The sequence below is a fragment of the Apiospora phragmitis genome (genome assembly GCF_038363925.1).
Source record: "Apiospora phragmitis strain CBS 135458 chromosome Unknown utg000004l:1.0-3135199.0:1.0-3139288.0, whole genome shotgun sequence".
Taxonomy (NCBI): domain Eukaryota; kingdom Fungi; phylum Ascomycota; class Sordariomycetes; order Amphisphaeriales; family Apiosporaceae; genus Apiospora; species Apiospora phragmitis.
In genome coordinates this window covers 1,245,130-1,270,915 of record NW_027117402.1, presented here as the reverse complement: position 1 = coordinate 1,270,915, position 25,786 = coordinate 1,245,130, and the positions used below count along the sequence as shown (strand labels likewise).

The 25,786-nt window shown below is 50.1% G+C and overlaps 5 protein-coding genes across 5 annotated transcripts; 2 read left to right on the top strand and 3 right to left on the bottom strand.

The window, feature by feature from the left end:
• Positions 1–2,469: 2,469 nt before the first annotated feature.
• Positions 2,470–5,453, top strand: PG994_003524 (uncharacterized protein; the record flags this gene model as incomplete). Its single annotated transcript, XM_066854933.1, has 5 exons — positions 2,470–2,529; positions 2,808–2,965; positions 3,017–3,405; positions 3,462–4,910; positions 4,951–5,453. 5 exons carry the CDS (start codon positions 2,470–2,472, stop codon positions 5,451–5,453), a joined length of 2,559 nt encoding a protein of 852 aa, XP_066719211.1.
• A 2,987-nt stretch (positions 5,454–8,440) lies between these two features.
• On the top strand, positions 8,441–9,815 carry PG994_003523 (uncharacterized protein; the record flags this gene model as incomplete). Its single annotated transcript, XM_066854932.1, has 2 exons — positions 8,441–8,933; positions 9,004–9,815. 2 exons carry the CDS (start codon positions 8,441–8,443, stop codon positions 9,813–9,815), a joined length of 1,305 nt encoding a protein of 434 aa, XP_066719210.1.
• A 1,967-nt stretch (positions 9,816–11,782) lies between these two features.
• On the bottom strand, positions 11,783–12,031 carry PG994_003522 (uncharacterized protein; the record flags this gene model as incomplete). The annotated part of the gene is made up of 1 exon (XM_066854931.1): positions 11,783–12,031. The coding sequence occupies one exon, from the start codon at positions 12,029–12,031 to the stop codon at positions 11,783–11,785; it is 249 nt and encodes an 82-aa protein (XP_066719209.1).
• A 935-nt stretch (positions 12,032–12,966) lies between these two features.
• Positions 12,967–14,207, bottom strand: PG994_003521 (uncharacterized protein; the record flags this gene model as incomplete). The annotated part of the gene is made up of 3 exons (XM_066854930.1): positions 12,967–13,093; positions 13,256–13,675; positions 13,768–14,207. 3 exons carry the CDS (start codon positions 14,205–14,207, stop codon positions 12,967–12,969), a joined length of 987 nt encoding a protein of 328 aa, XP_066719208.1.
• A 2,531-nt stretch (positions 14,208–16,738) lies between these two features.
• PG994_003520 (uncharacterized protein) lies at positions 16,739–21,921 on the bottom strand (the record flags this gene model as incomplete). The annotated part of the gene is made up of 5 exons (XM_066854929.1): positions 16,739–18,269; positions 18,325–18,818; positions 18,877–21,349; positions 21,411–21,463; positions 21,562–21,921. The coding sequence occupies 5 exons, from the start codon at positions 21,919–21,921 to the stop codon at positions 16,739–16,741; spliced, it is 4,911 nt and encodes a 1,636-aa protein (XP_066719207.1).
• Between the last annotated feature and the right edge of the window lie 3,865 nt (positions 21,922–25,786).

Below are 25,786 nucleotides of genomic sequence, written 5' to 3'. Positions count from 1 at the left end.
TTGTCCTTTTTTTATACGACCGGCATCGCTATCTATCAAAAATAATATGACGAAATTATGCAGAATGGTCGTGATGTTGGCCTCAAAGGAGACCAAGAGCACCTGCGAGCGCTCTCTCCGGAAAGGACGGAGACAAAAAGGCAAAGAGACCCACCCTCGGCTGAGGGACGTATGAGCACAGAACCCGTAGACTCCGGGAGGGAGGAGAACAAGGAGGAAAAGGGCCGACTCGAGGCCTATTCCGCTTGGCTACTCTTTGGATCAGGTAATCTCAGGCTGGTCCGTTGGGATGGGTGAGCAGCACAATGGAGACTACCCCTCGTCTCGCCGGGTTATGTTCGGGGGAGGATTGCGCTAATACTCTTGCCATTCGGAATCGTGCCCCTTCTGAGCCGTCCCAGTTGGGGTCATGCGGGGGAGTTTAGCGGGGGTGGCACTGGGTTAGCCCACAGGCGAGATGGGGGATGTTTGCCGAGCCTGAGTGCCCCAAAGTAAACAAAACTTTTCTCTTTACCAAACGGGCAATTGGGACGAAGTACAAACGAAGAGAGCACTTTGGGATTTCGAGATCAGCAAGGGACCCGATCGGATGAGAGCCCGGATCTGGTAAATAGTTTTGAGTAAAGTTGGGTTGGACGGATGCAATCCATCCCATGATTCTGTCATACTTACTTGCACGAAATTCACGTTACAAGCACTGCATTAGGAATGTGAATGTAACACAAATGTAGCCTGGTAGCATGGGTATGGCATGGCATGGCATGGCACAACAGCCCGTCACCGACGGCTGATGCTGCATATGATTTGGATCAGCGGGACCTCATTTCATTTCACCTTGCTTACATGCAAAATGATGAGTCATGTAAACAACACTCCCTCCTTCAGCCGTGTTAATGCCAAGGTGGGATTGCAATTGCCTGCAGCGCACGCAGCTTAGCCCAGCAAAGAGCCCTAAGCCGCCGAGAAAGCAAGTGAAAATCCCTCAACCGCAGAGAGAGATAGATCCGGAGCCATGGTAACTGGAATTGGGGACGGGTTGGGACCGATGAAATCATGAACGAACAAAACAACGACCTGCCAAGGGACTGGTAAAGCTAACCAAGACAACGGGATGGATCAAGACGCGGAGCACTAACCAGGAAGCGGTTAGCGATTATTGAAGCCAATCTGCGCCATTCCCTCGCACTAACCCACATCACCAACCCCAGCCGGATGGTTCCTTGCTCCATCCCGTTGCGATCACACCGGCTAACCTGGTAGCTCTTCGGCCGAGGGCATCAAGAATATCGAGTGGAATGAAGCTGCAACATATTAGTTTATTCCATACCCCGCAATCAAACGTTCTTGACCGATATGGACTCATGGAGCGGAGTCAACGCGCCATGTCATAAATCAATAGCCCACGAGTCAAGCAAGGCATGCCACACAAGGGAACAAACTGAACGCCATGCGAAGATTGTTTGCTTCATTTCACGAGAAAACTTTATCCCAACGTTGTACGACACAGGATCCCAGATCAGTCAATTGATGAATATTAGGTCGCAAATATATTGCAAGCGGATGTAAGCGTACCGTCAGTCAAATATGTTTTCTTTCGCTTTCTTCATTCCAGCCAGTCGCGGCTTGTCTTGGTGCCTGCGTGCCCGGATTAACATGGGTTACATCGGCCCTTCCCAACCTTGCCAGCGCCAACGTGGGCGCCCGCGACTACGAGAAGTGCATACAAGCCGGATGAGGTCACTGGAAGCGTCCAGTACACTTTTGTTTGTCTACCCCAAATGAAGCCAAGCTGCAAGCCAACAACCCCAGGCCCAATTGCCAACGGCCTTTTGGACCGCGTCCGTTTGTTTCTTTCCCCCATCTCCCACAGGGCCCCCATCCCGCCATTCTTGACCATGTATTGCAACGGCTACGAGGCAAAATCAGGCAAGCCTCAGCTGATTATCCCTGCGTGACTTTTACCTTTACATACTTACCGCCTATTCAAAATATGCAAGCAAGCTGTAGTCTCGACATTCAGGTAGTTAATCCCGCGTCTGCGCTAGAGAACACATGACTTGGACTGGCCAGCCCGAATCGATCAACCCACCCGCCCCGCCTACTTTCCTTAGCTCGGACTTTTCGCTCGTTGGGGTTCGTGTGGAGATGCAACAAGCGGAGAACCCTGTCACTTACAGGCAGCGCTGCATAAACAACCAGTATGTACGACGTGATGCATTGCCATGCCTGGCTTACCTGCACTTTTCAAAGTAATGTGACGATCGACAGCGACGCCGCGCAGGCGAACAAGGAAAGCCGGACCGTCGCTATATATCCATCCAAATTCCCCTTCCAGAATGTGTAGCTACACCTTCCCTTTCTCTCGGTCAGCGCCATTTGTTATTCGACTTGCCTCCCTAGTCGAAAGCCTTTCCGTGGTCTACTTATTGCGTTCCTTCCAGAAGGCCAATTAGCAGCGACGCTTTCACTATGCGGTACGCTTTCGTTGCCGCCTGGGCGGCCTGCAGTTCAGCTGCAAGCGCGCAACCAGTAAGTTCAACTACCCAGCTGCCTCTGGCTTGTTCATCAATATTCAATATCCAATATCCCTTCCGGGCCCGTGTGAGACATGAGCACATAAAACTTGACGACGAGACGCCACACTTCCTCCCTCTTGTGTCTCTTTCGTGTTTACCCAAAATGTTTACTTCCTCAACCCTCAAGGCAACATTCGATCCTCGTACTCGATGTTGACAAAATGATGTTTTCGAGAATACTTGGTTCATTCCTCGTGCTGGCCCAAAATCGCAAGTTCTAACCATGTGCAGATCGAGGAGCGAGCTGAGACTGCCCATTCGCCACCTTTCTACCCATCACCATGGATGAACCCCAAGGCAATTGGTTGGGAGGATGCATACGTCAAGGCAAAAGACTTCATCTCTCAGATGACTCTGTTGGAGAAGGTCAACTTGACTACCGGTGTCGGGTACGTACCACAGCCTTCATACCCATAGCCGATTGCTAACCCTTCGTGAAGCTGGCAAAGCGAGCAGTGCGTGGGCCAGGTCGGTTCAATCCCAAGACTGGGCCTCCGAGGTCTATGCATGCAGGACTCCCCGCTGGGTGTCCGTTTCGGCGACTATGTCTCGGCCTTCCCTTCGGGCCAGACTGTGGCGGCCTCTTTCGACAGGGTGCTCATGTACCAGCGCGGCAAGGCCATGGGACAGGAGCACAAGGACAAGGGGCGTGAACGTCATGCTTGGCCCTGTTGCCGGACCTCTTGGTCGCCACCCCGAAGGCGGAAGAAATTGGGAAGGCTTTTCCCCGACCCGTGGCTGACTGGTGTCGGCTTGGCTGAAACCGTCAAGGGTATCCAAGATACTGGTGTCATTGCTTGCGCCAAACATTTCATCGTTAATGAGCAGGGTGGGTAACTTCGCTATCCCCGTACCTGAAGCGCCATGTGACTAACATCCTGCCAGAGCATTTCAGACAAGGCGGTCCCAATGTGTCGGACGCCATCTCGTCGAACGTCGACGACAAGACAATGCATGAGCTTTACCTCTGGCCATTTGTCGATGCCGTCAGGGCTGGTGTCGGGTCGTTCATGTGCAGCTACAACCAAGTCAACAATTCTTACGCTTGCCAGAACAGTAAGCTTCTTAACGGCATCCTGAAGAGCGAGCTAGGCTTCCAAGGCTTCGTGATGAGTGACTGGGCAGCCCAACACTCCGGGGCATCAAGTGCTGTTGCTGGATTGGACATGACTATGCCCGGCGACGTTGCTTTCAATGACGGTAAAAGCTACTGGGGTACCAACTTGACCCTGGCTGTCATCAACGGAACCATTCCTGAGTACCGCCTCGATGATATGGCTATGCGCATTATGGCCGCCTTCTTCAAGACGGGCAATGAGATTGAACAGCCCACGATCAACTTCGACTCGTGGACTAAGGACACCTACGGTCCCATGCATTATTACGCCAATGAGGGTAACCAGCAGATCAACTGGCACGTTAATGTCCAGCGCGACCACCGCAACCTCATTAGAGACGTTGCCGCCAAATCGACCGTCCTCCTGAAGAACGAGAACAATGCTCTTCCCCTGAAGGCACCCAAATTCCTTGCTGTTATTGGCGAAGATGCCGGACCCAACCCCAAGGGACCTAATGGCTGTGCAGACCGTGGCTGCGACGATGGAACACTTGCAATGGGCTGGGGATCTGGCACTGCCGACTTCCCCTACCTGGTCACTCCCCTTGACGCATTGACTATGAAGACTGCTGATGATGGCACACGGCTCGAACACGTTATCGACAACTATGCATGGTCATCTACGCAGGCTCTGGTATCTCAAGCTGATGTCACTGCTCTGGTCTTTGTGAATGCCGATTCAGGCGAGGGATACATCACTGTTGATGGCAACGAGGGTGACCGCAACAACCTCACTCTGTGGGGAAGCGGCGACGAACTCATCAAGAACGTGTCTTCGCTCTGCAACAACACGATCGTCGTCATTCACTCGACCGGCCCCACTGTCGTAACGGAATGGTACGACTCGCCCAATGTGACTGCCATCCTCTGGGCTGGTCTGCCTGGCCAGGAGAGTGGTCGTTCCATCGTCGATGTCCTCTACGGACGAGTCAACCCCGCTGCTCGCACTCCCTTCACTTGGGGTGCGAAGCGTGAAGATTACGGTACCGATATCATCTATGAGCCCAACAATGGCGCAGGTGCACCCCAGCAGGACTTTACCGAGGGCGTCATGATCGACTACCGGTACTTCGACTACAAGAACATCACCCCTATCTTTGAGTTCGGCCATGGTCTGTCTTACACCACATTCGAGTACTCCAACATCAAGGTAGAAAAGAGCGTTGCTGGAAAGTACAACCCCACTACGGGCTCGACACCCGAGGCCCCCACGTTTGGCAACTTCTCGACCGACCTGAACGATTATGCATTCCCCAGCGAATCGTTCCCCTTACATCCCCTACTACATCTACCCGTACCTCAACACCACATCTTCGGCCGCCGAGGCTTCCCAAGATCCCGACTACGGTAAGACCGCCGAGGAGTTCCTCCCGCCCAATGCCATCGCGTCCGAAGTTCAACCCCTAAACGCCGCCGGTCCGGCTGCCTCCGACGAGCCCGGCGGCAACCGCCAGCTCTGGGACATCATGCAGACCGTCACCGCCACCATCACCAACACGGGCTCCATCGTCGGCGAAGAGGTGCCGCAGCTTTACGTGGCTCTGGGCGGGCCCACCGACCCGCCCGTGCAGCTACGCGGCTTCGACCGTATGCGCATCGAGCCGGGCCAGTCGGCCGAGTTCCGCGCCATCCTGACGCGCCGCGACCTCAGCAACTGGGACGTTGCTAGCCAGAACTGGGTCATCTCGGAGCACCCCAAGACGGTCCACGTCGGGCCTAGCAGCCGCAAGTTGGTGCTCAGCGCCCCGTTGGAGATTTAGAAGTATAGGGGACCGCCATACCTAAGTTGGGGTAGGCCAAGAAAAGGAGAAAAGAATATAAGTCATCGATTAGATTTGATGCAGAAGGGGGCTGCAGCCGCCCGTGATAGAGCTGCGAGTACTTCTAGTGTAAATACTTAGTCCTAAAACTTAATGAACACATTCATGCATCACCATCCATGCAGCCATTGGCGTTCTGTTACAGCGACAAGAGTGACCATATGCTCTGTAGAAAACCTTATGGATGAGCCTTTCCCTCTTCACCCGCTGAATAGGCCTAGTGACCAGGGACGTGAGAGCTATTGGGTTCGTCTTGGGCGGCGCGTGGTTGGCCTTTTTCCGGGGCGTATCGTGCGCAGCTATTTACCAAAATGTCCTGATTTAGTCAGGTCTGGAGATACGACCAAGAATAGCGGGCAGTCAAGATTAGCATTCGCGTGAGCTCGCGGTTGAGCTGAAAAGATGCTACTCAACCACAGACGCCGATCGCTTGTACTACTTTCCGGAAGGGCACCTTACATATGTTCCGAGATTGGGTCTCGCCGATCCGAGCCCTTCGGGTGAGGGTTCAGGGGCATTTCCGACGGATGATCTAAACACGTCGAATTCCATAATTGGACCAAAATCAAGAGCCGATCTGCGTTTCCCGTTACGGGCCATGTGTATCCGTAGGCCCAAGGAATATGCAGTTGTGTATGACTCAAGAAGGCATTTAAGCCAGTAGCTTTTCTCTCTGCACCGCCGCATACAGGAAAGAGGATCTCAATGTGGTTATCATTCGTCTTTTTCTCGGTTCGGTTTCACACTAGGGGCTATTCACCTCACGCAGGCGACGGGAAGCCGCTACATCAGATGAGCAACAATGCATGGTTTCTTCACGTGGTGACGTGGATATACATATGTAGGGGGTACCCCATACACACAAATGGAGATATACTGTAGGTTCAATTCCTATCAGCGCTCACTAGTGGTCTGATTCGGTTTGGGGCTCTCATGTGTAGGTTACACAGCGATGAGACCACATGAGGTACTATAGGTTAGGTTCAGACGAAGACCAGACGGAGGGGAATATGCTACCAGCCGAGTCAGAAGTTGGACGGACTCTTGTAGCCCGGCTTGGTTGTCTTCACTCTTCGAATGCAAGCTTCGAGTGGTGCAAACTTCCAGCCAAGATGCATCAGGAACGGCCTGTGTCTGTATGACTCGTCAAGCTTGTCGTTGTCATTTTGTTTTTTGGGGGCATTTTGATGTTGTGGCTGGCTCGTTGGAAGGGGAGTCTTCTGGTGGAGCCCAGGGTCCAGCTGTTTGAGACTCAGCCACTAGGCGGCGCGCTACAGCAGCATGCTGCAGGCACAAAGGCACTAATGTCAGGGCGTTGTCAGAGGCATATCACTATGTAATGTTCGTTCAAGTGTCGGCAGTCGCCCGCCACAACTAGAACGCTAGGCAGCCTTACCTTCCAATTTTGGCGGCGTACGTGCGACAGATAACGACAGCACCATCGTTCACTTATCACTCAAGACGAAGTTGAGGCATCCCGTGAGCGCCAATGCCCGCTCGTTGGGCCGTTCTTCAAGTCATGTCATATGCACAGCCTCTCAGCAATTGCACATTCGAAAAACTCATAAGAGCTGAATGGTCGATGCACAACAAGCGATGGCCGCAGTAAAACGGTGACGCATGCATGACATGCTGAGCAGTCGAAATCAAGCTCTTTTATTATGGTCCCCTACGCCATTGTTTGAGACAGTGATTGGGATTTGGGACCCTTAAGAGGCAGCACAGCTGCCCATATCCCTTATCTTATTGAAAGATCTGGACATGGAAAGTTGACACAAGCTTCATTGTTGTGTGGGCAATCCGGGGTGGCAATGAGCTGTGGGTTGTCAGTTTCCGAGTCCCCTGTGATCTCATTCCTTCAAGCTGCCCTGGCTTTTTCGCGAACAAGCCGACTTGATGATGCGCAGGGGTGCCATCGACAGGCCAGAAGGACAGGCCAAGCTCGTGGAGAATGGGCATAAGAATAGGATCATCCATTTCCTGTTGGAGCAATCGGTCGCGTGCCTCGTCTGGTCGTCGGGTTCAGCTTGACAGTTGCGGCGGGACAAGAGGGACTAAACAGGCTCAGTCCGGGCTTGCTGCAACCGCGGGGATGCCACCGTTGAAACGGTTCGTTTTGCTTGGCTGCTGTAATGTCACATCACAGAGGCCTAATGTGGTATTGCGGGCTCGCAGCATCGAGAAAGAAATTCGAAAAAGCATCGGCCGAAACAGTGCACGTAGCTTGATCGACGGGCTTAACTGGAGTTTGGGCCGTTGTCGTCGGGCGCCCATTTCCTGATTGGCCTGAGAGCCACCCTTTCGAGACGGCTAGTGTGTCGGTACCCCGGCCACCAGTGCAATTACGCCCCGTCAGAGCTCGGCACCAAGACACAAAGTTGGGGAGAAACCGCCTGTGTGTTCGAAACATTGCAGTCAGCTAAGAAGACGTCGAAACAGCTCGAGTTGGAGGTGAATACGGTCATTGCGACCCCGGGAGGCGCTGCCAGTGATCGGGAGGGACGGCGACCCTGGGGCTGCCCTACTACATACTACAGTATACTAGAAGATCATCTCTCGGCTGGCTTAGCTTAAAGCTTTTGGGTTTCGTTCCTGGGCTTTCCCTTTCATCCCATCTCACAACTAACTTTCTTGTCATCTTTTCCTTGTTACGGTTTCGTAGGGCCGGACCCCGTTAAGATTTTATTGACTTCTTCGGCAACAGCTGGACTGCATTTTGGTGCATATCCTCTTCACTTGCTTTCTCTTCGTTTCTTCTCTGTTTGCGAATTTTGGCGGGAAAAACAAAAGAAAAAACCGACACGCGTGGCATTTTTGAGGCGTACGTGAGGCGTACGAAGGACGAGAACTTGTTCGAATCGAAACTCCGAAATCACATCCGCAACATGAGGTAAGGATGCAGATCGACGTTGTATATCGAGAGCCCTATGTTGACCAATCCAGACGAGGTTTCCGGCGTGGGCAGGAGATCGCAGATGCCTTGCGCATCGAGATCCGGGATCTTGGAGGATGGGGACGATCTCGCCCCTCGGTCATCACCTAGTACACCCGGCTCAGCTAAGAGCTCTGCTTCACCGACAAGCACTGCATTCCCTCCAGGCGCCACGACCACTAAGTCGCCAACAAAAGGCGTCACGTCAACAACATCGCCGCCTGCAGGCGTGACGACTACGGCTAACCCAACAGCTCAGCCCGTGGTCGCTACGTCTGTGTTATCCTCGACGACATTGGTCAGCTCCGTGCTGAATGCAGGAACGCCTACTATCCCCACTTCTATTGCTTCATCTACGGTTCGGCAAACGAAGTCGGATGCCACGGCTAGTGCGATCCCAGCCAACGGTATTGCCGAGAAGGGAGGAAACAACGGAGGTGGCGGAGGCGGCGGAATATCTAAAACTGCTATCGGCTTTGGGGTCGTTGGTAAGTTACCCTTATTGATGAATCTTTCTCCCAAGCAGAACGCAAAGAAGCTAACAGTGTGACTCAACAGGCGGTATAGGGTTCCTCGTTGCTGTCGGGTTCCTGATCTATAAATCCTGGTGGTGTCGTAGGAAGAAGGCCAATGACCAAGCGCCGAGGGCAGAGCTAAGAACCAACGACAACACCCGCCCCGGCGTCGGCCCCGGCGGCCTGAAGCGGTCAGATTCGAGCGCTTTGGGCTCACTCATGGGGCATGCCTATCGGGCGGAAGACGGCAGTACTTTGTATAAGCACCAAGTCGGTGGCACGTACATGAACGAGAAGCGTGGGTTCGGTACTCGGGACGACCAGGACCCGATCCTGCCACGCGAGCCAGACCCCGCGGCGCACCCGGCGAACAACGACCGCTCCGAGTCGCCTGTCGGATCGTGGCTCAAGCGTCAATCATCCCATATGCTGAACCCGCTGACGGCGCGCGCGAGCATGACCTCTAGCGCGGCCGGCGGGTTCAAGATGACCGAACCGCCACGACCTGACGACAGTGCCAGCCAGTGGGGCGGGGACGCGGCGCCGCCGACGCTGGACCCGCGGTTCCAGCCCCCTATGCCGGCCATGCCGCCACAGTACCAGCCGCAGCAGGCGGCGGTTGGAGAGTATTACTACCCATCGCGATCGATCCGCAGAAGATCCCGCCGCCGCCGGCACCGCAGCGAGTGTCCGTGGCTGAGACCAACCGGACGTCGGGCACGTGGAACACGTGGGGCGTGCAGCAGCACCGGCCCAATCAGCCCAAGGGGTGGAAGGCCAAGCTGGCTAGCAGATCGTGATCAAATCGACCGTCCGTGGAGGAGTGTAGATGGAAGAAGCCCGTTGTGTACGTAATGAGCCGTGTCATGCGTTGGGCTGGGCGGCCGTGGTCGCGATGCTGGGCCTCTCTTGTTCAAGAAACCACACGAAACCTTCTTGTGTGTGTAGACCAGACGCACCTTGAGCCCAGTTCACATGTGTATATATAGTACGAAGATATCTAATGCTATCAAACTAGACAAAAACAAACCTAGAAAAAAAGTACCAAAAAAAGTGCGAAACAAAACATGACTAAGTAGTCGCTCTAACGGATGAAGGTCGACCTATTCGGTATATGCAACACCGCCGTCAAAGATAACATTCATGGCTTGTACTTCATGAGGATAGGTAAGATGAGACGCCTCAAGCCTTGGACCATATGAACTACCAATCTGAATGGAGTAAGTCTAATACCACTAAGTAAAGAAAAAGAGAGAGAAAAAGCCTAATCAGACACCAAATGAGAGTACCATGATAGAATATCTATCTATTCTTGTCTAAAAAGCGAGAGAAGCTGGTATGGAGTTACCTGTCAAGGATGCCAAAAATTCAGGGGTAAGCCTGCTTACCAGCAGAAGACAGACAACCAGGTAGGCTACCATAATGCTTCTCTCTCTCTCTCTCTCTCTCTCTCTCTCTCATATCTTGGCTCTGACTCGCCCCAGTGACCCCTTTCCTGTATAGGTTGCTGCTGGCAACAACAACAACAACAGCGAGAGTGGCAAAGAGAACAGGCAAGCTTCGATGGTCTATTGTCGTTCGACCTTCAGGGCTCATCGTTTCTTCTAGCAACGGCCAAACCTTGTAACCAAACCCCTTTGTGGAACGACCTTGGCATATTTCAGCTGGACATACAATGGCCTGCCACTGGATTATATTCGATCCATCAACTCTTTCACCTCGTAGCACATTACCAGTTTCACTACGATGGATGATGATTTGGAAGATGAGAGACTAGAGCACTGGAAATGGGTTGTAACACCACTCAATATACCACTCTGCCTGTATAGGACAACGGTTGGCATCGGGATATATTTGGTCATAATTTCCATGACCCTGTCGTAGTCACTAACGTCAAGAAAAGATTGATTCGGTACTAATGCTAGAACGCCATGCTGTTTGCCGCAGCTCTCTAGATTCAGTCAGCATGTACTAATTACACATCAAGAAGGCCTAGTTGTGTCACGAATAGGTGCACAGCTCCAATTGTTCCAAAGATTTGATTGATATTAGTCCATGTAGTGGATCTCAAGAGATAACCGAGCCCATGTAATCTCAACTTCAACAAGACACCTTGAACACAAGATAGTAGCGGTTTCGAAAGTCGAAAGACCATACATCCATGCACCGAACCCCCAAAAGCCCGCACAATTCACCATAGCCTCTTTGATAATGCTGAACAGCACACTCTCCTTGCCTACAACGTATCCGTTGTGTTTCCGCCGTCTGTGTCGAGCCCAGGCAGCTAAGCAGCGAATGGCAGTGCCATGCTAGTTAGTACCTTCGACGTGAGTAAAATCGGTGGTGTTCAGAGCAGCTGCGTCGTCTTTGTCGCTGACGCATTTGGATGCGAGGTGTCTGAAGCAGCGTAGGTATCCGTCGGTGACGAAGATATCGATATCTGTCGAGTAGTGGCCAAAGGCCACCACACAGTAATCAATCACTGGTTTCTGCGAGGAAGGAGGGTAAACAAGATAGAAAGCCAGGTTGATTATAAAGTGAATAGATGTGTGGAAAAGTGATGCGCCCATCCTTCCCATCACCCGAGGAATGGTGCCAGCAGCAAAACCTACCGGTGTCAATCGTGTACTTCGAGAGACCCGGTCCCTTCGCCGCTTCTGCAGTAGCATTCCATGGTGCGACCATCCATCGAGAGCCTACAGCCAGCGCAGAATTCGCCGAAATTGCCCCTGCGGCTCGTGGGAAATAGTCAGCTTTTCTTATCCAATCCATCTTGAAGCAGAGCGCGTATATGCGAATGAATGTTGGGGGATAATGAGTCCTCACTCATCTTTGCCGTGGATTCCGCGCTCGGAAGTGAAAGCGTAGCAGTGGTTCAAGTTCAATTGGCTGCAGATCCACGGAGGACCCATGGGAGTCTTCGGGCTGCAGAAGGCCGTCAGGACTTGCGAGACGATGGCGGCACCGGTATAGCACTTGCTCGACCAAATGTCCACTTTACCACGATCACCACGAGCCAGCATAGCCATCAAGGCACAGAGCAGGATGCTGAGCAGGGAAAATCTGGCCATGGTGAGGTCGATTGATTGGCGTTTGTGGTGTGTGGTACTTGTGCAGGCCGATGATGCCTGTTGGATGGCTTCTGGGAAGAGTGGACTGTCGGGGTCAAGGGTAGAGGACGGGTTTGGAGGGAGCGATCACGTAGAGAGAGACGTATCGAAAGTGTGTATGTGCCTTGTGTCTGGAGGGGATTGAGTGCGAGTAGGTAGAAGAGAGAAAAGGTGAACCTATATGCTTTGATGTCCATTGATTGCCTGAGATCGAGACAGCGCAGTCAGCGCACCTTCCTGTTGAACAGAATGTGCGTCTTGCCTGCCTGCATTCGATCTCGGTTCACTCGAGCCGTAGTTCAAGGAAAGCGCAAATGCAAGAAGGCAAGAAGGGCACTTGTGACTTCCAAATCGAGGCCTCGCTTGCCGACATGAACCATACTTTCGCGAAAGCCTGGCCATTGCTCTGTATGTCCACTCCCAATTTCGTTTGGTCAGCGGCGCTGCCCCATGTCTTCGCTGAGTACATGTAGGTTGAGGCAAGCACAACCGGGTCACCAAAGCTTTCCCCGTGCCTCTATCAATCGCGATCGCATTGCAAATCCTTCCTTCCGTGCTACTTGATGCCGACGGGAAGGCGGTTTGATGCGACCAGCTTTGGATATTAGTGATCCACGCATTGGGCTTGATGGCTTGATCAATTGAAGTCACGCAAGATTCCCTCGAATGCGGTCATTGCTCGTGGGTATTCTACAAAGGTTACTTAAGTACTCATATAATCTAAGGCATATACTCCTTCGCCTCGAATGTGGTATCATTTCATAGTCTATGTATAACTTTGGAAGTGGAATCGAATGTAGATGGTAGAAGAAGAAGATAGGAGTAGATGTTAGGCGCAAGAGCGCCCGTCTTGGAAGACATACCACGCCCACGCGCCCCTGCCGGAATTATTTCGTTTATCGGGCCCCATTAGTAAACAAACATTGCATTTTCTCGTCGCCTTCCCCCATTGTGTAAGAAGACTGCTCGCGCTTCATGGGGTCAGTGTTGCGAATAGATACCGGTCCGTCGATGAGATCATATCTGAGGTCGAATTCTTAAGGAAGCAATTGGCGTACACCTTCACCACGTTGTCCGACAGATCTGCGCCGTGTTTTGAAATCAGTAAAGATGCTCGACAGAGGTGATGACGGCAGCCAGCGGGGTCGGGAACCACCGTGGATGATGATGATGATGAGAACTTACCGGCACCAAATGAAACACCCTGGCAATCCTTGGTGTGGCTCGCGCGGTTGTAGCTCACGCACAGCCGCATGCAGTCGTTGTACGTGTAGACGGTGGCGCTGAAGAGGTCGAAGCCGCGGCCGGGCTTGTTCAGGCCGCAGGCCAGGTTGAAGCTGGCCTCGTAATCGCTGCCGTACTTGATCGTCACCTTCTCGCCCGTCAGCTCGGGGGCAGTCGAGCGCCAGCTGCACGCCCGCCGTCGGCGCCGTGTAAGAGTCCCCCGCCGTCGAGGTGCCCGTGCTGGTGCCCGTCGTGCTGCCGCCCGAAGCGGTGGTGCTGGCCGCCGACGTGCCTGCCGCCGCCGCGTTTGTCGTCGACGCGGACACTTCGGCAGCTGGGTGCTCGCTGGACACTCCCCTGGCGCCATCATTATAAGCGCTCCTGTACGAGAGATTAGCAATGGTTAACGTGAAGTGCCCCCAACTAAGGGGCGGCAATCCTCTTTAATGGAGGATATCAGAGGGACGTCATACTTGACGGCCATACTCCCCCCCACGCCGCCTCCGATGGCAGCGGCAATAATCACAACCGTCAGAACTACTAGCGCGATGAAGAGCGCCCGTGAGATGCCGCAAATGGTCGCATTTCGCTTCGACCCCACGCCCTTCCCGTTCACGCCACTGCCGGCGGTGGTGCTCTTCCCCACCGCGTACCCATACGGCGACTGTGGTGATGCCGTAGGGTAGGCCGTCTGCGAACCGGGCAAGGCCTGCTGGTACTGTTGCTGGTCGTGCTGCCGGTATTGCTGATTGGGTTGTTGTTGTTGATACTGCTGCTGCCGAGGTTGTCGAGGCTGTTGGTTCTGCGGGCTGTAGGCCGGGACGCATGGCTCAGGGTCCAGGAGTTGGTTCCAGACCAGCTCGGGAGGGTTCGCCGTCTTGTCAATCGCCTCGGGGGCGTCGCTGCCGTCCATCGTGAGCGATACGGTTGAGCGTGAGGTCCTTGGCTCAAGGTGAAGATAGACAAGACCGAATTTGACAAGGCCGTGTGACAGAACCAGAACAAAACCGAGAAGTTGGCGGTGGTGGCGGCTAAACGATATCAAGACTCAGGGCCTGCTTTGGTTTCCAGCAAAGTGTTCCTTCTTTCTTTCCTTCTTAGCCGGCCAATTTGATGATTGGGAGAGAAGGGAGATTCGACTGGACTGGCCAAGCTGTTTCAGAGAAGGCTTGAAGGAACATTTGGGTGTGTCGGAAGGGGGCTCTCACGGTCGTCAATGCTGTGCGGCACAGCAGCAGTCGAGTCGATAGGACGACCCGTCCCCCGTCAAGCCCGTCGCGGTGCTCCAACGCTATGCAGGTAGTATGGCGCAGGCGGCGGTGATTTCATTTGAGTGCGGCACGGATGAGGATTCCCCACCGCCTGTTACCGAGTATGGCCTCGTCTGGCCCCCTTGCCCCCCATGATCAGGCCCAAAACTCCTCCCGGTATACTAGGCGCCAGGAAAGGAGCGATCCTTCAAGTCTTGGCTTCGTGCGAATACCCTGATCGAGAGCCACTCGCCGTCGCCAGGTGTTCCCAACGGCGTGGCCCTTGCACTATGATGCAAACTCTCTCGCGTCACCGTTCCCACCGCGCACTTGTCTGTCATTCGTTCTGACAGTATTTGATCTATCAAGGAGATCAATCTTGCGAAATGAAGCGGTTAACGTGGTGGGGGATCATAGGGGCGAACCACGATACCGAACTTGCCCCGATTTATCGGGTCTTCCATTAGCTGTCGTGCCTTGTTCCCCTTGTTTTTGATAAAACCCATGTCGAGCCTCCCGCTATCTCGCCTAACGAGTAAGGCTGCGTGATGCCCACATTGAGGTCTAAGCGCTTCATTCTTTACTGGCAAGAAATCACGAAGGTCTGCTTTCTCCGTTGGGTAGATCGTAACCTAGATCAACTTGGTGGGTTACTTTATTCTTGATAGGATTCTCTGCCTCGGACTTGGAGTAGCGAGCACCAGCCGCCAAAGCGCGTGCAACCAACCCCTCCCCCCCACCCCCGCGGCCCCCGTAGCAGTGACAGAATGGATGGTTCGTTCGTCGGTGGCTTTTAGATTCAGGCGCTGTCACCCAACCTTCCATACACGTAAATCCATCACTCAGCAGGCATCGAATCCTATGCGATGCGATCCTTGATTTCAAATTGATTGATCCTTCTCAGGCTCTTCTTGCTTGTACTTTTCTTTATTTTGATTTGTGCGCTTTGCCGAACTGACAGTGAAAGACCAGCAGCAGTTGTAGTTCGAATGAGAAGTAAGTGTGATGCAGCCGGCACCTCGCCTCAATCGACCGGACGGAAGGCCGGCCTGTTTCGTTTCCCGTTTGGTGTCAATCGTTAGCGGTGTCCAGGGACCAGCACCCGCTGAAGAAGCAGAGAACCTCTCGTGGCTAGACTGGCCCACCAGTGAAGTAGCGTGCCACTCGAAACGCATGCCATTTTCTCACTAACACAACAATCTGGTAGCAGCCCTCCTTTTTACTAATAAAACAGATATGTTGACACGAGTGATATGAGAAGGTAAGAAAAGAAAAGAAAAGAGAGTAAATATCAGATTTTTAAATACGTAATAAACAGTAGCAGCCGTCAATGTTCTACCGCCTCGTGCGCTGCGTGTAAGGTTGAATGGGGCTTCAGTCGCTGATGCCAAGGCCTGTAAATATATTCTAGAGCGGCACACGTCCCACAGCAGTGGAATCCGGGAGCTTTAGGCGGGCACAGCCGCTGAGCGCTTGTTACATAGGTACTTCGGTTGGAAACCGCCTGGTCGCAGTAACAGATGAACGAAAAACCACGCTTTCTCACTGGCGCGACGAACCAACGAAGGGCTGGAGTTCGGCCTGTTCCCAAAAGATCGATGGCATCAGCTAGAGACGAAGGAAGAAGCACCCCGCGTGTGGTAGAAGCCAATTCGGTGGACCGAACCACATAGGAATTGCTCAAAAGTATTCATTGATTCCACGTGCCTACATGTACTTGGCATCGTCAAATTGCCAAAATACGCAGACAATGAGATTGCAGATGGTGGATGAACTTCGTGATGCATCGACAACTCCGCGAATCGGACCAGCATGCAGGCAGGAGAGTGTCGTATCCGGTGCGGTTCATCTCGACAAATGACGGCCGTAACTTGTTTATCGAAAAGACATAATACACGCCTGTGCCTAGCAGTATATATAGACTATTGCCGGATGCCTCGATCGAGAGGCCCAAGCATGGAAAAGGAGGTGGGAGGAGGGTGTCTCGCATGCTGGAAATAGGCTGCAGAGCTCTGCGCAACCAACAAAGTTTGCACATAATGGTTGTTCGACGGTGCCAACCTAGAATAGAACGAATTCAAGACTATCCAATTTCTCTCACACCAACCAGCCATGTACCTAGATAACAGTATAAACAACCGTATCCCATTCATCATGACTTCGTTCCCAACCAGAAACTCCCCGTGCCAACTCCTCACGCCGCCGCCGACGACGTCCCATTGTTGACCTTATCCGCCCCATCCAGGTACCACTCCCTCAATCGTGCTTTCCACTCATCAACCGAGATCCACGTCTCCCTCCGGTCCGCGGCCAGCTGGGGCAGCGGGACGCTGTTCTTGGGCGGCGAGGCCCCTTCCCCCTCCTTCCCTTCTCCTACTGCGGCCGCCAGCGCCGCGGCCGGATCCCACGCGGGGATCTTGATGTGCTCGTGGCCGGGGCGGCACATGAGGCCGACGCGGCCGCGGAGCTCGCCTAGCGACAGACGGTCGTAGCAGCCTTGGCACAGGTGCTGCGTGCCCACGCAGTCGGCGCACACGTACATGTCCACGTCCACAATGGTCCACAGAACGCGGCAGCCGGCGCAGCAGACCATCGAGGTAGGCTCCATCGGCGCATTGGCCACGACAGAGGACGCCCAAGACGACGATCCCTTGGATTCTGCTGCGTCGCTTACTGGCTCATTGTCGCTCTCTTGCGTCGAGGATCCGTTGGAGGCAGTTTCGTCATCTCTTGCCTTGGGGACAGGCTCCTCGCTGACCATCTCAAGTAGCCCTGAACGGGTGGCTTGCGTATCAAGAATCATCGAACCATTAGTGCTCCCGTCTGTAGGTTCGAAAACGACCTCGGAAATTGTCCGACTCAGCGTCGCGCTATTCCTGGCCATGGCTGCAGACTGGATGTCCTTGGGTTGCGAGGCGAGCCAGGAATCCCATCGATTCTGCGCCTCAAGCTGGAACAGGTTGCGTAGCCTCCAAACAATGCGGGAGTTCTCTTCGTCACCCACAGTGGCGAATAGGCGTGCTAAAATCCAGTAGGCCATGTCGTCGTTGTCAAAATCGCCGTCGGAAAGGAGCTCGAGACCGGCGCGCACAATCTTGCGGGTCCAGTCGCTGGCCGCTTTGTTCTCCGACTTCTGTTTGTGATGGAAACGAATCAGGCAGCATGTCCGGTCAATCGAGGTCCAGACATTCGCCTTGTCGTCCGACTCCGGAACGAGCTTCTCGATGCGCGGGCCGTAGGACTGAATCTGCTCAGCGGGCAAGCCCGACAAGAACGCTATTCCGAGGTATTCATGGGCCAAGCTGTTTTTCATATCGTCCACGGCATAAGGGGATATCGCGTCACTTGGATGAACTTTCAGGATCTCAAGCGCATCTTGTTGGACCTGAACGACTTTAGTCCTGAAAAATTCATCAGCAGCAGCAGTCATAGTTTTTGCCTTGCCATTATGCAGATAGAACAGCAAATCGTGGCTTTCCTGCTCCGAAGCAAGTCCAATTGCCTTGTCGAAGAGGGTTTCGACAACATCCCAGCGCTCCGCCGCGTTAGCTGCTTGAGCAAGGATCTGCGACTCCTGTACCTTGTGGTTACCGAGGAACTCATGGACCAGGTCATCAAGACGTGGCGCCCACTTTTCTTGGTTGCTGTTGATGGCCTCGATGAACGCAATGAACTCGGCATACTCCTCCTTTTCCAAGTACCGTTCCAGAAGAGGAACGTAGTCTCTAAAATGGACGTAGCTGATATGCAAACTCTCCCCTGTGGGTTTGTGCGGCCGACTTGAGGTCAGTCCCAAGGCTCCATTGTCGGTCACCCAACTCCAGAGTAATGCGGGCCAAAAGAGCTGGGTTCCCCGAGTCCTTGGCCCACTCAGCAGCATCCTCCCGGCGCTTCTCTTCAATCTCCCGTTTCGCCCGACTGAGCAGCTCAATCGCGTCTGTGTCGCTCATCTTCGACTGCTTTGTCAGGAAATGGCAGGCGTACCAGTTCCGGGGATCGAGTTCCAGGGCTCTCCTCGCGCGGCTTTGGTAGATCTCGGTGGCCCCTTCCTCAGCCCGGCATAGTTGGAACACTGCCAGAGCGCAGTGAATCTCCCACTGAGAAGCTTTTTCCGGTGTGTCTTTGTCGCTATTTAACACCCCCGATGCCCACTTTTCCACCCGTTTGAGCTCTTCGATAGTAAATGCTTCATTTTCATATGGGCTCAAACCCCTTTGTAACCCGGTATAATAATCAGAGTCATCTTTCATTTTCTTGGCCTTCTTCTTGTCAAGCTAGTCTTGCGTGTTAGTTGATCTCCTGTATTGTCAGTGCCAAGGGTGGGTTGCTTACCCGATCAAGATAGCCTCGAATGAAACACGCAGCAGCTAGGAAATGCTGCTTTGTGAAGTCGACTTGGCGAAACATATGGTCAGCCATGCGCAGCGCGGCTCGTCCCAAGACTGCTTCATGTAGGTTGGACTCGGGATCTTTCACCGCCTCTATGAGGGCCCCGCCGGCTTTGTCAACATGCTTCACCACCAATGAATCCTTGAGCCAGAGGGCAACTTGGCGGACGCCCTCGGCAGAGTATACCCATTCACCCCTGGCTTCTTGTAGAATCCTACCTTCACCCTCGCTCCAAGTCTTAAATGACACATTAAGAACAAAAGGCCAAAACAGGGCATCGATCCCGCAGTTCTCCGTGAACAGTTTCACGAGGAGTGGGCCAACCTCAGCTTTCAGGTCCTTGCTGAGCTCTGCAGCAGAGAGATCAACAGCATCAAGATGGAACAGTAGATAGAAAGCAGCATACTCTCGTAGCAGCCTGTTGTTCCTGTACCCCTCATCGGTGAGGACGATTAAACACGTTATGACAATTCGAATATGGGCATTGTCAGGGTCAAGGCAGATAGACTGCTTTTGACCTGCGCCAATTTTCCCTTTGAAGAATTGTTCGAAGTCGAATCGTGAATAAAGCTCCCCTGGGCACACGCTGTTCAAGAAATGACGGACAATGTTGATCTCAGCTTCTTGGATAACTTGAGGCTCTCCTACAACAGGCCTATCCGACCGGCCATCCAATGAGTTGAACGTGGACCCCACTTTGACGGGAATACGTTCCATCACCTCGTCTGACCTCCAGGTAACTACTTTGTTGGAGTCGGTGATAGTGAAGAGGGGGTCGTATTTGTCCAAGAGTTTCTCTTCGAAGGGGAGTAATGAAACCGTCAGATTGCTCGAAGGTACTGGCTCTTTGTCCGCGATGACTGCCTGTTCAGTCTTGGTCCGACGAACATGGGTTGAGGGGGCGGGGGAGGTTTGTCCACGTAGGCGCGCAGTTCGGCGGTGTTTGATAGCTACAATCGATTCCATAGCTTCGACAGGTAGGAAATCGCAACCATCATTGATCCATAGCATAATCTCATTGATCTCATCAATTTCTTTTGGTGTTCGAATGTTGTTCAGATTGCGCAACGCCGAGTCGATCTGGGCGGTTCGGCTCTTGCCTGCGTTTTCCAGGACATCATAGATGTCATCTACAAGATCGACCTTTTCGAGATCTTTCAAATTGCTATGCAGTTTGAAGTAATCGCCCTCGCATTTCTCTCGTAATGTGTTGAAAATGGTTTTGCGCCAGTCTGAAATGCCAGTCCTTCTGACATCTTTGAGAATCGGCATCGTGTTCATGCGACTAGTAATGAATGAGTCGATATCTTCTCCATTGCATTCGCTGATAGGGATGACACCAATACCCGATCCCAGCTTTTCTTTAAGCCAGACCTTGGTTGCAGGTGATGCAGGCAACATGATCTGGACACGCTTTCCGTCCGAGATACAGCTCAGTGTTTGCAAGAGCTTTCCCAACATCTTCAGATCCGATTCGCCAGCATCGATGAAGAAGAAAAAGGACGTGTCGTTGTTGATACGTTCCTTATTATTAATGAATAACTGCTGCCAGATGTCGACGGTATCCTCGAATTCAGGGTTTCTGTCGGCAATCTGGGCCATGGACTTTGCCATAGCCTCGAATGCTGTGGCCACCTGCCACAACATAGTCCTGGTAACAACTTCGAGAAACTTGGGTTCTTCTCCTTCTTGAAACTTTCTTTTATCAGCATCGGCAAAGAAATACGCGGTCACTGTGCGACTTGTCGTGCTGACGCGCTCTCCTTTCCGAAGTAACCTCAGCGTGTTGGCCATCAGTGACGTTTTCCCCGAGTTCTGGGCACCCTCAATGACGAGGAATGGGTTCGTTGATTCCTCAGCCTTCGTCCAATTAATGAAGACGTCCTTCTCGAGAATCCATTGCCCAGTGCCCTCAACAAGTCTGTCTTTGCGAGCATCGAACGTTCTCTGCCACGTTGGATATGGCTCCCCATCGGTTCCTAGGGCGGAATTGGGAAATCTCAAGGCCTTGGCGATCGACTTGCGCCACTTCTTCGCGTCGTCTTCCTTCTTTTGCTCTTTTTGACCCTCGAGGATCAGTTTGATGTCACCAACGCTGTCGCTAACAATCTTGTACGTCTGCGCGTTGACCAGGAGATTTTCTTTATTGTTGAGCTTGTCCATCATACCAAGCAACCCCGAGATGTTGTCGTCATTGAGGAACAAGCGCTTCATAAAAGCCGTGAATTTGTGATGCTTCTTCTTCAAGCGAATGCTGTGGTCGCAGATCTCAACAAAGAGCTGCAAGTTCTGACATGCTACTCGGGTGAGTCTGATGTCCATGTTGCCGTCGTAATAATCCAGTCGCTCCAGAAAGTCGCAACACCTTACGAGTAATTCTCCAAGGTTCTCGAACATACCCTCGTACCCTTGCCAGCTATTGTAAGTCAGCATCGTGGGAAGGCTTGGGGGAAGAACAACCCCGCAGTGTAACTTACGCGGCAATCACGAAAGTGAGGGCATTGAAGCACATGTCTGCAGGGGCAAAGACCTATGAGTCCATGGTAAGCAAGCTGAGTCGCAAAACTGTCCACAGAACGCCCGCTGTAGGGAAGTAGCATGAGTCAGACCTAATTGAGAGCAACTTACTTCAGATACACCACTAGATACGATGCCACCTATAGTCTGGATGCACTTCAATGTGTTGGCAACAGCATCTTTGAACCAACCGAACTTTTCCGACTGTTCCTTCTCGGACTTCTGGACGGAATCGACGTAACCCAGGACGTCGTTGATGTTAAGCCTCTTCTCAACCGGCTTTCCCAGCCTGTTCGCAAGCTGTTGCACTCGCTGTTCCACCTGGGCCCAAATGACGTTAATTTCCTTCTGCGCTGCTGCGCGGGCGGTCTCGACCCCCGTAGGACTGAGGATCACATTGCTGCTCTTGGCATCACCGCCGGCACCTGTGGCGATGGCCGTGGTCAACGGTGCTTGGGGGCGGGGCAGCATCACGAAGCGGGGAATAGACGGTCCCTACTATGTATGAGCCACGACGCGGCTTTGGGGCAATCAAAACACAATAGAATACGAGGAGAAGAGGACAAAGAAACGAGTGATAGAGCTGTATGAGGGACTTAAGCAGTCGGCCATTGCCTGCTGATATTATGTCTTCGAAGCGCGGCTGGCCGAAAATCTATCGAACGTCGAGACTTGTGGCTCGTAAGCAGGCTGTGGGTTAGTGCTGTGCGACCCCAACCGCGAGACCCGCTCCATTGCGCCAACATGAAGCGTGGTTGGGTGACATTTTCTTCAGCCGCTCTAAGGCCCCCCGGCCCAACACCATCGCCGCGAAGACGAAGGATGGTCGCCTTATACAGGGGGTTATATTATTAGGTGAAACCACGGCAGATACGTGGTGCCATTGCTGATGATTGCCTAAGTAGGTACCCCCAGGTTCTGTGGCCTCAGCCTGATGCAAAATGAGCAACGCCCCTTTCGACTGTGTTTGTTGCCATCGTTCAGCTCCGAAAAAGAATAAAGTAGAGAGGAGGCGGCGAGGTATGCTACAAGTCTCATGCGATCTGATAGGCGCAGATGGCCTTAATGATGGGTTTAACTTGCTTCCAGGCTATCGGAAAGTTCAAACGTTTGTTGTCACGAGGTTGAAAATTAAAAAGCGTCGGGCAATGCGAGATACTCCGTAGGCCCCAAGTCAAAAGGTAAGTCTGGCGCGACAAGACCTGCTAACGAGGCAAGCGAAGGAGCCGCCCTGGTGGTGGCTGGACCTAAGCACTAAGTTCCGATCTACCCAGGACCTCCGCCCAGAACCCTGGGTGCGGCTTCCCAACAGGATCAAGCTGAAGTAAGCCGCATAAAATAGCCCTCCAAATTCGTACAAGTACCCCGTCTGTTTTGTTTGCTCGTGTATTATATCCGTACTTGAGTAGGTATTAATAATATGATAGAGTGGATGATCATCACTATGTTTTCCCTGTTGCTAGAAGGTATATATGGCATCGAACAGTTGAAGCTACATGTATATACAGGCAGGACAGTTGTTAATCAAGGGATCTTTAATGTTTACTTGAGCTGAAATTTAGCGGCCACATTGGGCATTTACCACTCACTACAGCTACGGGCGCTAAGGGTTAAGTGGTGTCGGAATTTACCAGTAGCTTCGCACCCGCGGGGTGCGCATTGATACTTGTCTACTAGCCTCGATCGTGACAACGTAATGGCCATTTGCCTAGTTTATTAAAGGTTTATTAGATCCCTTTAGAAAAGACTATATTTATGAGTTATATAAGGAACTAATTGTAATATAAAAGGGGTATATAAAAGAAAAAGACATAATTTCTTAAATTAAGTTTTTTAACCTCGTAAGATATATTTATTAAAAAAAAGCCACGCGTATATTTAAAGAGGAAAAAAAAAAGCGCTTTTATTTTATTATTAATAAATAATTACTATAATTATATAAATAATTTAATTAATAATTTAATTAATAATTTAATATATATAGTAAACATGATTTTTTATTTTTCTTTATTATAATTAATATTATTAATTCTTAATTCTTTTATAAACTATAATAAACGTTATCTAGGTTTTAAAAAAAACTTAGTAAGACGTACTGAGGTTTATATTAGTAATACGAAAGAGTATTTAAACGTGCGATAAAAATCGCTTCTATTAATATAATAAGTAATAGCTCGTAAAAACGAAAGTAATTAAAATATATAGATATTAAAGGTATTTATAATAATTTTATTAAAGCTATTTACCTTATTAATAAGTTAAGATTAATATTTAAATTAATTATTAAAGTAAAAAGTATTTATATAAAATATATAAAGAACGTCTATCGTTATATATTTAATCTCTTTCTTTATTAATCCGTTAGATCGCCCGTTAGCTCATAGTGATCCTATTATTAACTTACGGTAATCTATCCTTTAAATTACAGTAATCTATTCTAATAGCTTATTTAAGGGCGTTATAATTTCGTTACTCTTAGCTTACTTATTAGAGCGGTGATCTAGTCGCTCCCCGTTACGTGATTCCTTCCTAGCTATTTTTCCAGGCTAGGTCTATCCTTTCGTTATTTAGGATATCCTCGTAGTTATGTTTACGCGTTTCTATAGTATAAGGGGGTTTATATTAATATAACTAGTAGTACGGTCGGTAATTATAACGTTATAGCTTAGTCGGGGTATGTGTTACGACCTGACCTAATCATGCGGCCAAGACCCATAAAACCACCGGGCCGGATTTACGATGCCCCGCCTAGGTACGATGTCACGGCCACCGACCGCGCCGCTAGTTATATTAATATGAGCGTACTAATATTATAAAAACGCACGGCGACCACGACGACAGTATCCTAAACCGCAGCAGGCTGGATACGGCCCAAGGAAGCAGCAAGGATAACGTCACGTAATAGATCACGGGGATTATTAGGAACGGCGAAGTGAGTCGGTGATTTAATTAATAAGGGGATTATCCGGATTATTAAAATATAAAGGTAAGCTAAGTAATTTAACTAATTAATAAGGGAAAAGATTAAATATATAACGACGGACGTTCTTTATATATTTTATATAAATATTTTTTATTTTAATAATTAATTTAAATATTAATTTTAATTTATTAATAAAATAAATAGCTTTAATAAGATTATTATAAACACCCCCCCTTTAAACTTACGCACTTTAATTACTTTCGTTTTTATAAATTATTACTTATTATATTAATAAAAGCGATTTCTATTATACATTTAAATACTCTTTCGTATTATTAATATAAACCCTAGTACGTCTTATTAAGTTTCTTTTAAAATTTAAATAGTGTTCGTTATATTTTAATTATTTTTATTTTTACGAGTTATTATTTAAACCTTTAAATAATAATATTATAAGAATTATATTTATACTTAGCCTTAATAATACCGTTTAATAAAGAAAAACTCTTATCATTATTTTTAATACCTCTTAACGAAACCCTGCTATAAACGTCGATAATAACGATAATAACGACGAGCCTACACGATAAGTATTAGTTAAACGAATTAAGGAATTTAAGCAGGAGAGCGTTAATTATTAGTATTATTATATTAAGTTTAAAAAAAAGCGTAATAAGCTCTTAATTAAAAACGCCTTAGAATAAATACTTTATAATATTAATAAGTTATATAAAGAGGTGCGTTTTTTTTATATAGCTATTAATATTATTTAAACTCTTATTATATTAAAAAAGGGTATAAAGATTAATATATTAATACTTTTTAACGAAATAAGCGGAAATTTTCGAGGCTTTTTTATTTAAATTAAAACCTATTAACGATTTTATAAAAAGACGTTTTAAAACTTTATTTAACGAGTTATTTATGTTACCTTGTTTTTTAAAAAATAGAGTACTCGTTTAATTTAAACCTTATTTAAATAAACTTATAAAAAACAATTAATAAGTTAAGCTATGCCGTACAAAGGTATAGTATATTTTTAAAAGTTATAACGGTTTTAAATAAACCTTTAAATTACTTTTTTAAAACCCCAACAAAAAGCGATAGGCGGAGAGGGAACTTAAGAGCTTTAAATAGAAAGGATTAGCCGCTTTTTATACAGCCGAGTTCCGGCGTATTATAGCTTGATTAAACTGTACCGAAGTTATAAAAGTTATAATATATTATTAAGGATTAAAGAACGATATTAAAAACGAGTTTAGCCGGCTTAATACCCTTAATAACTTCTTTTCGTATATAGAATTTATTATTAAAATCGATACTTATATATATGAGCGACGCCGTAAGAAATAGGGCGGATTTTAATAGTAAATTAGTTAAATTTAAACTAATATAAGGCGATTATATTAATAT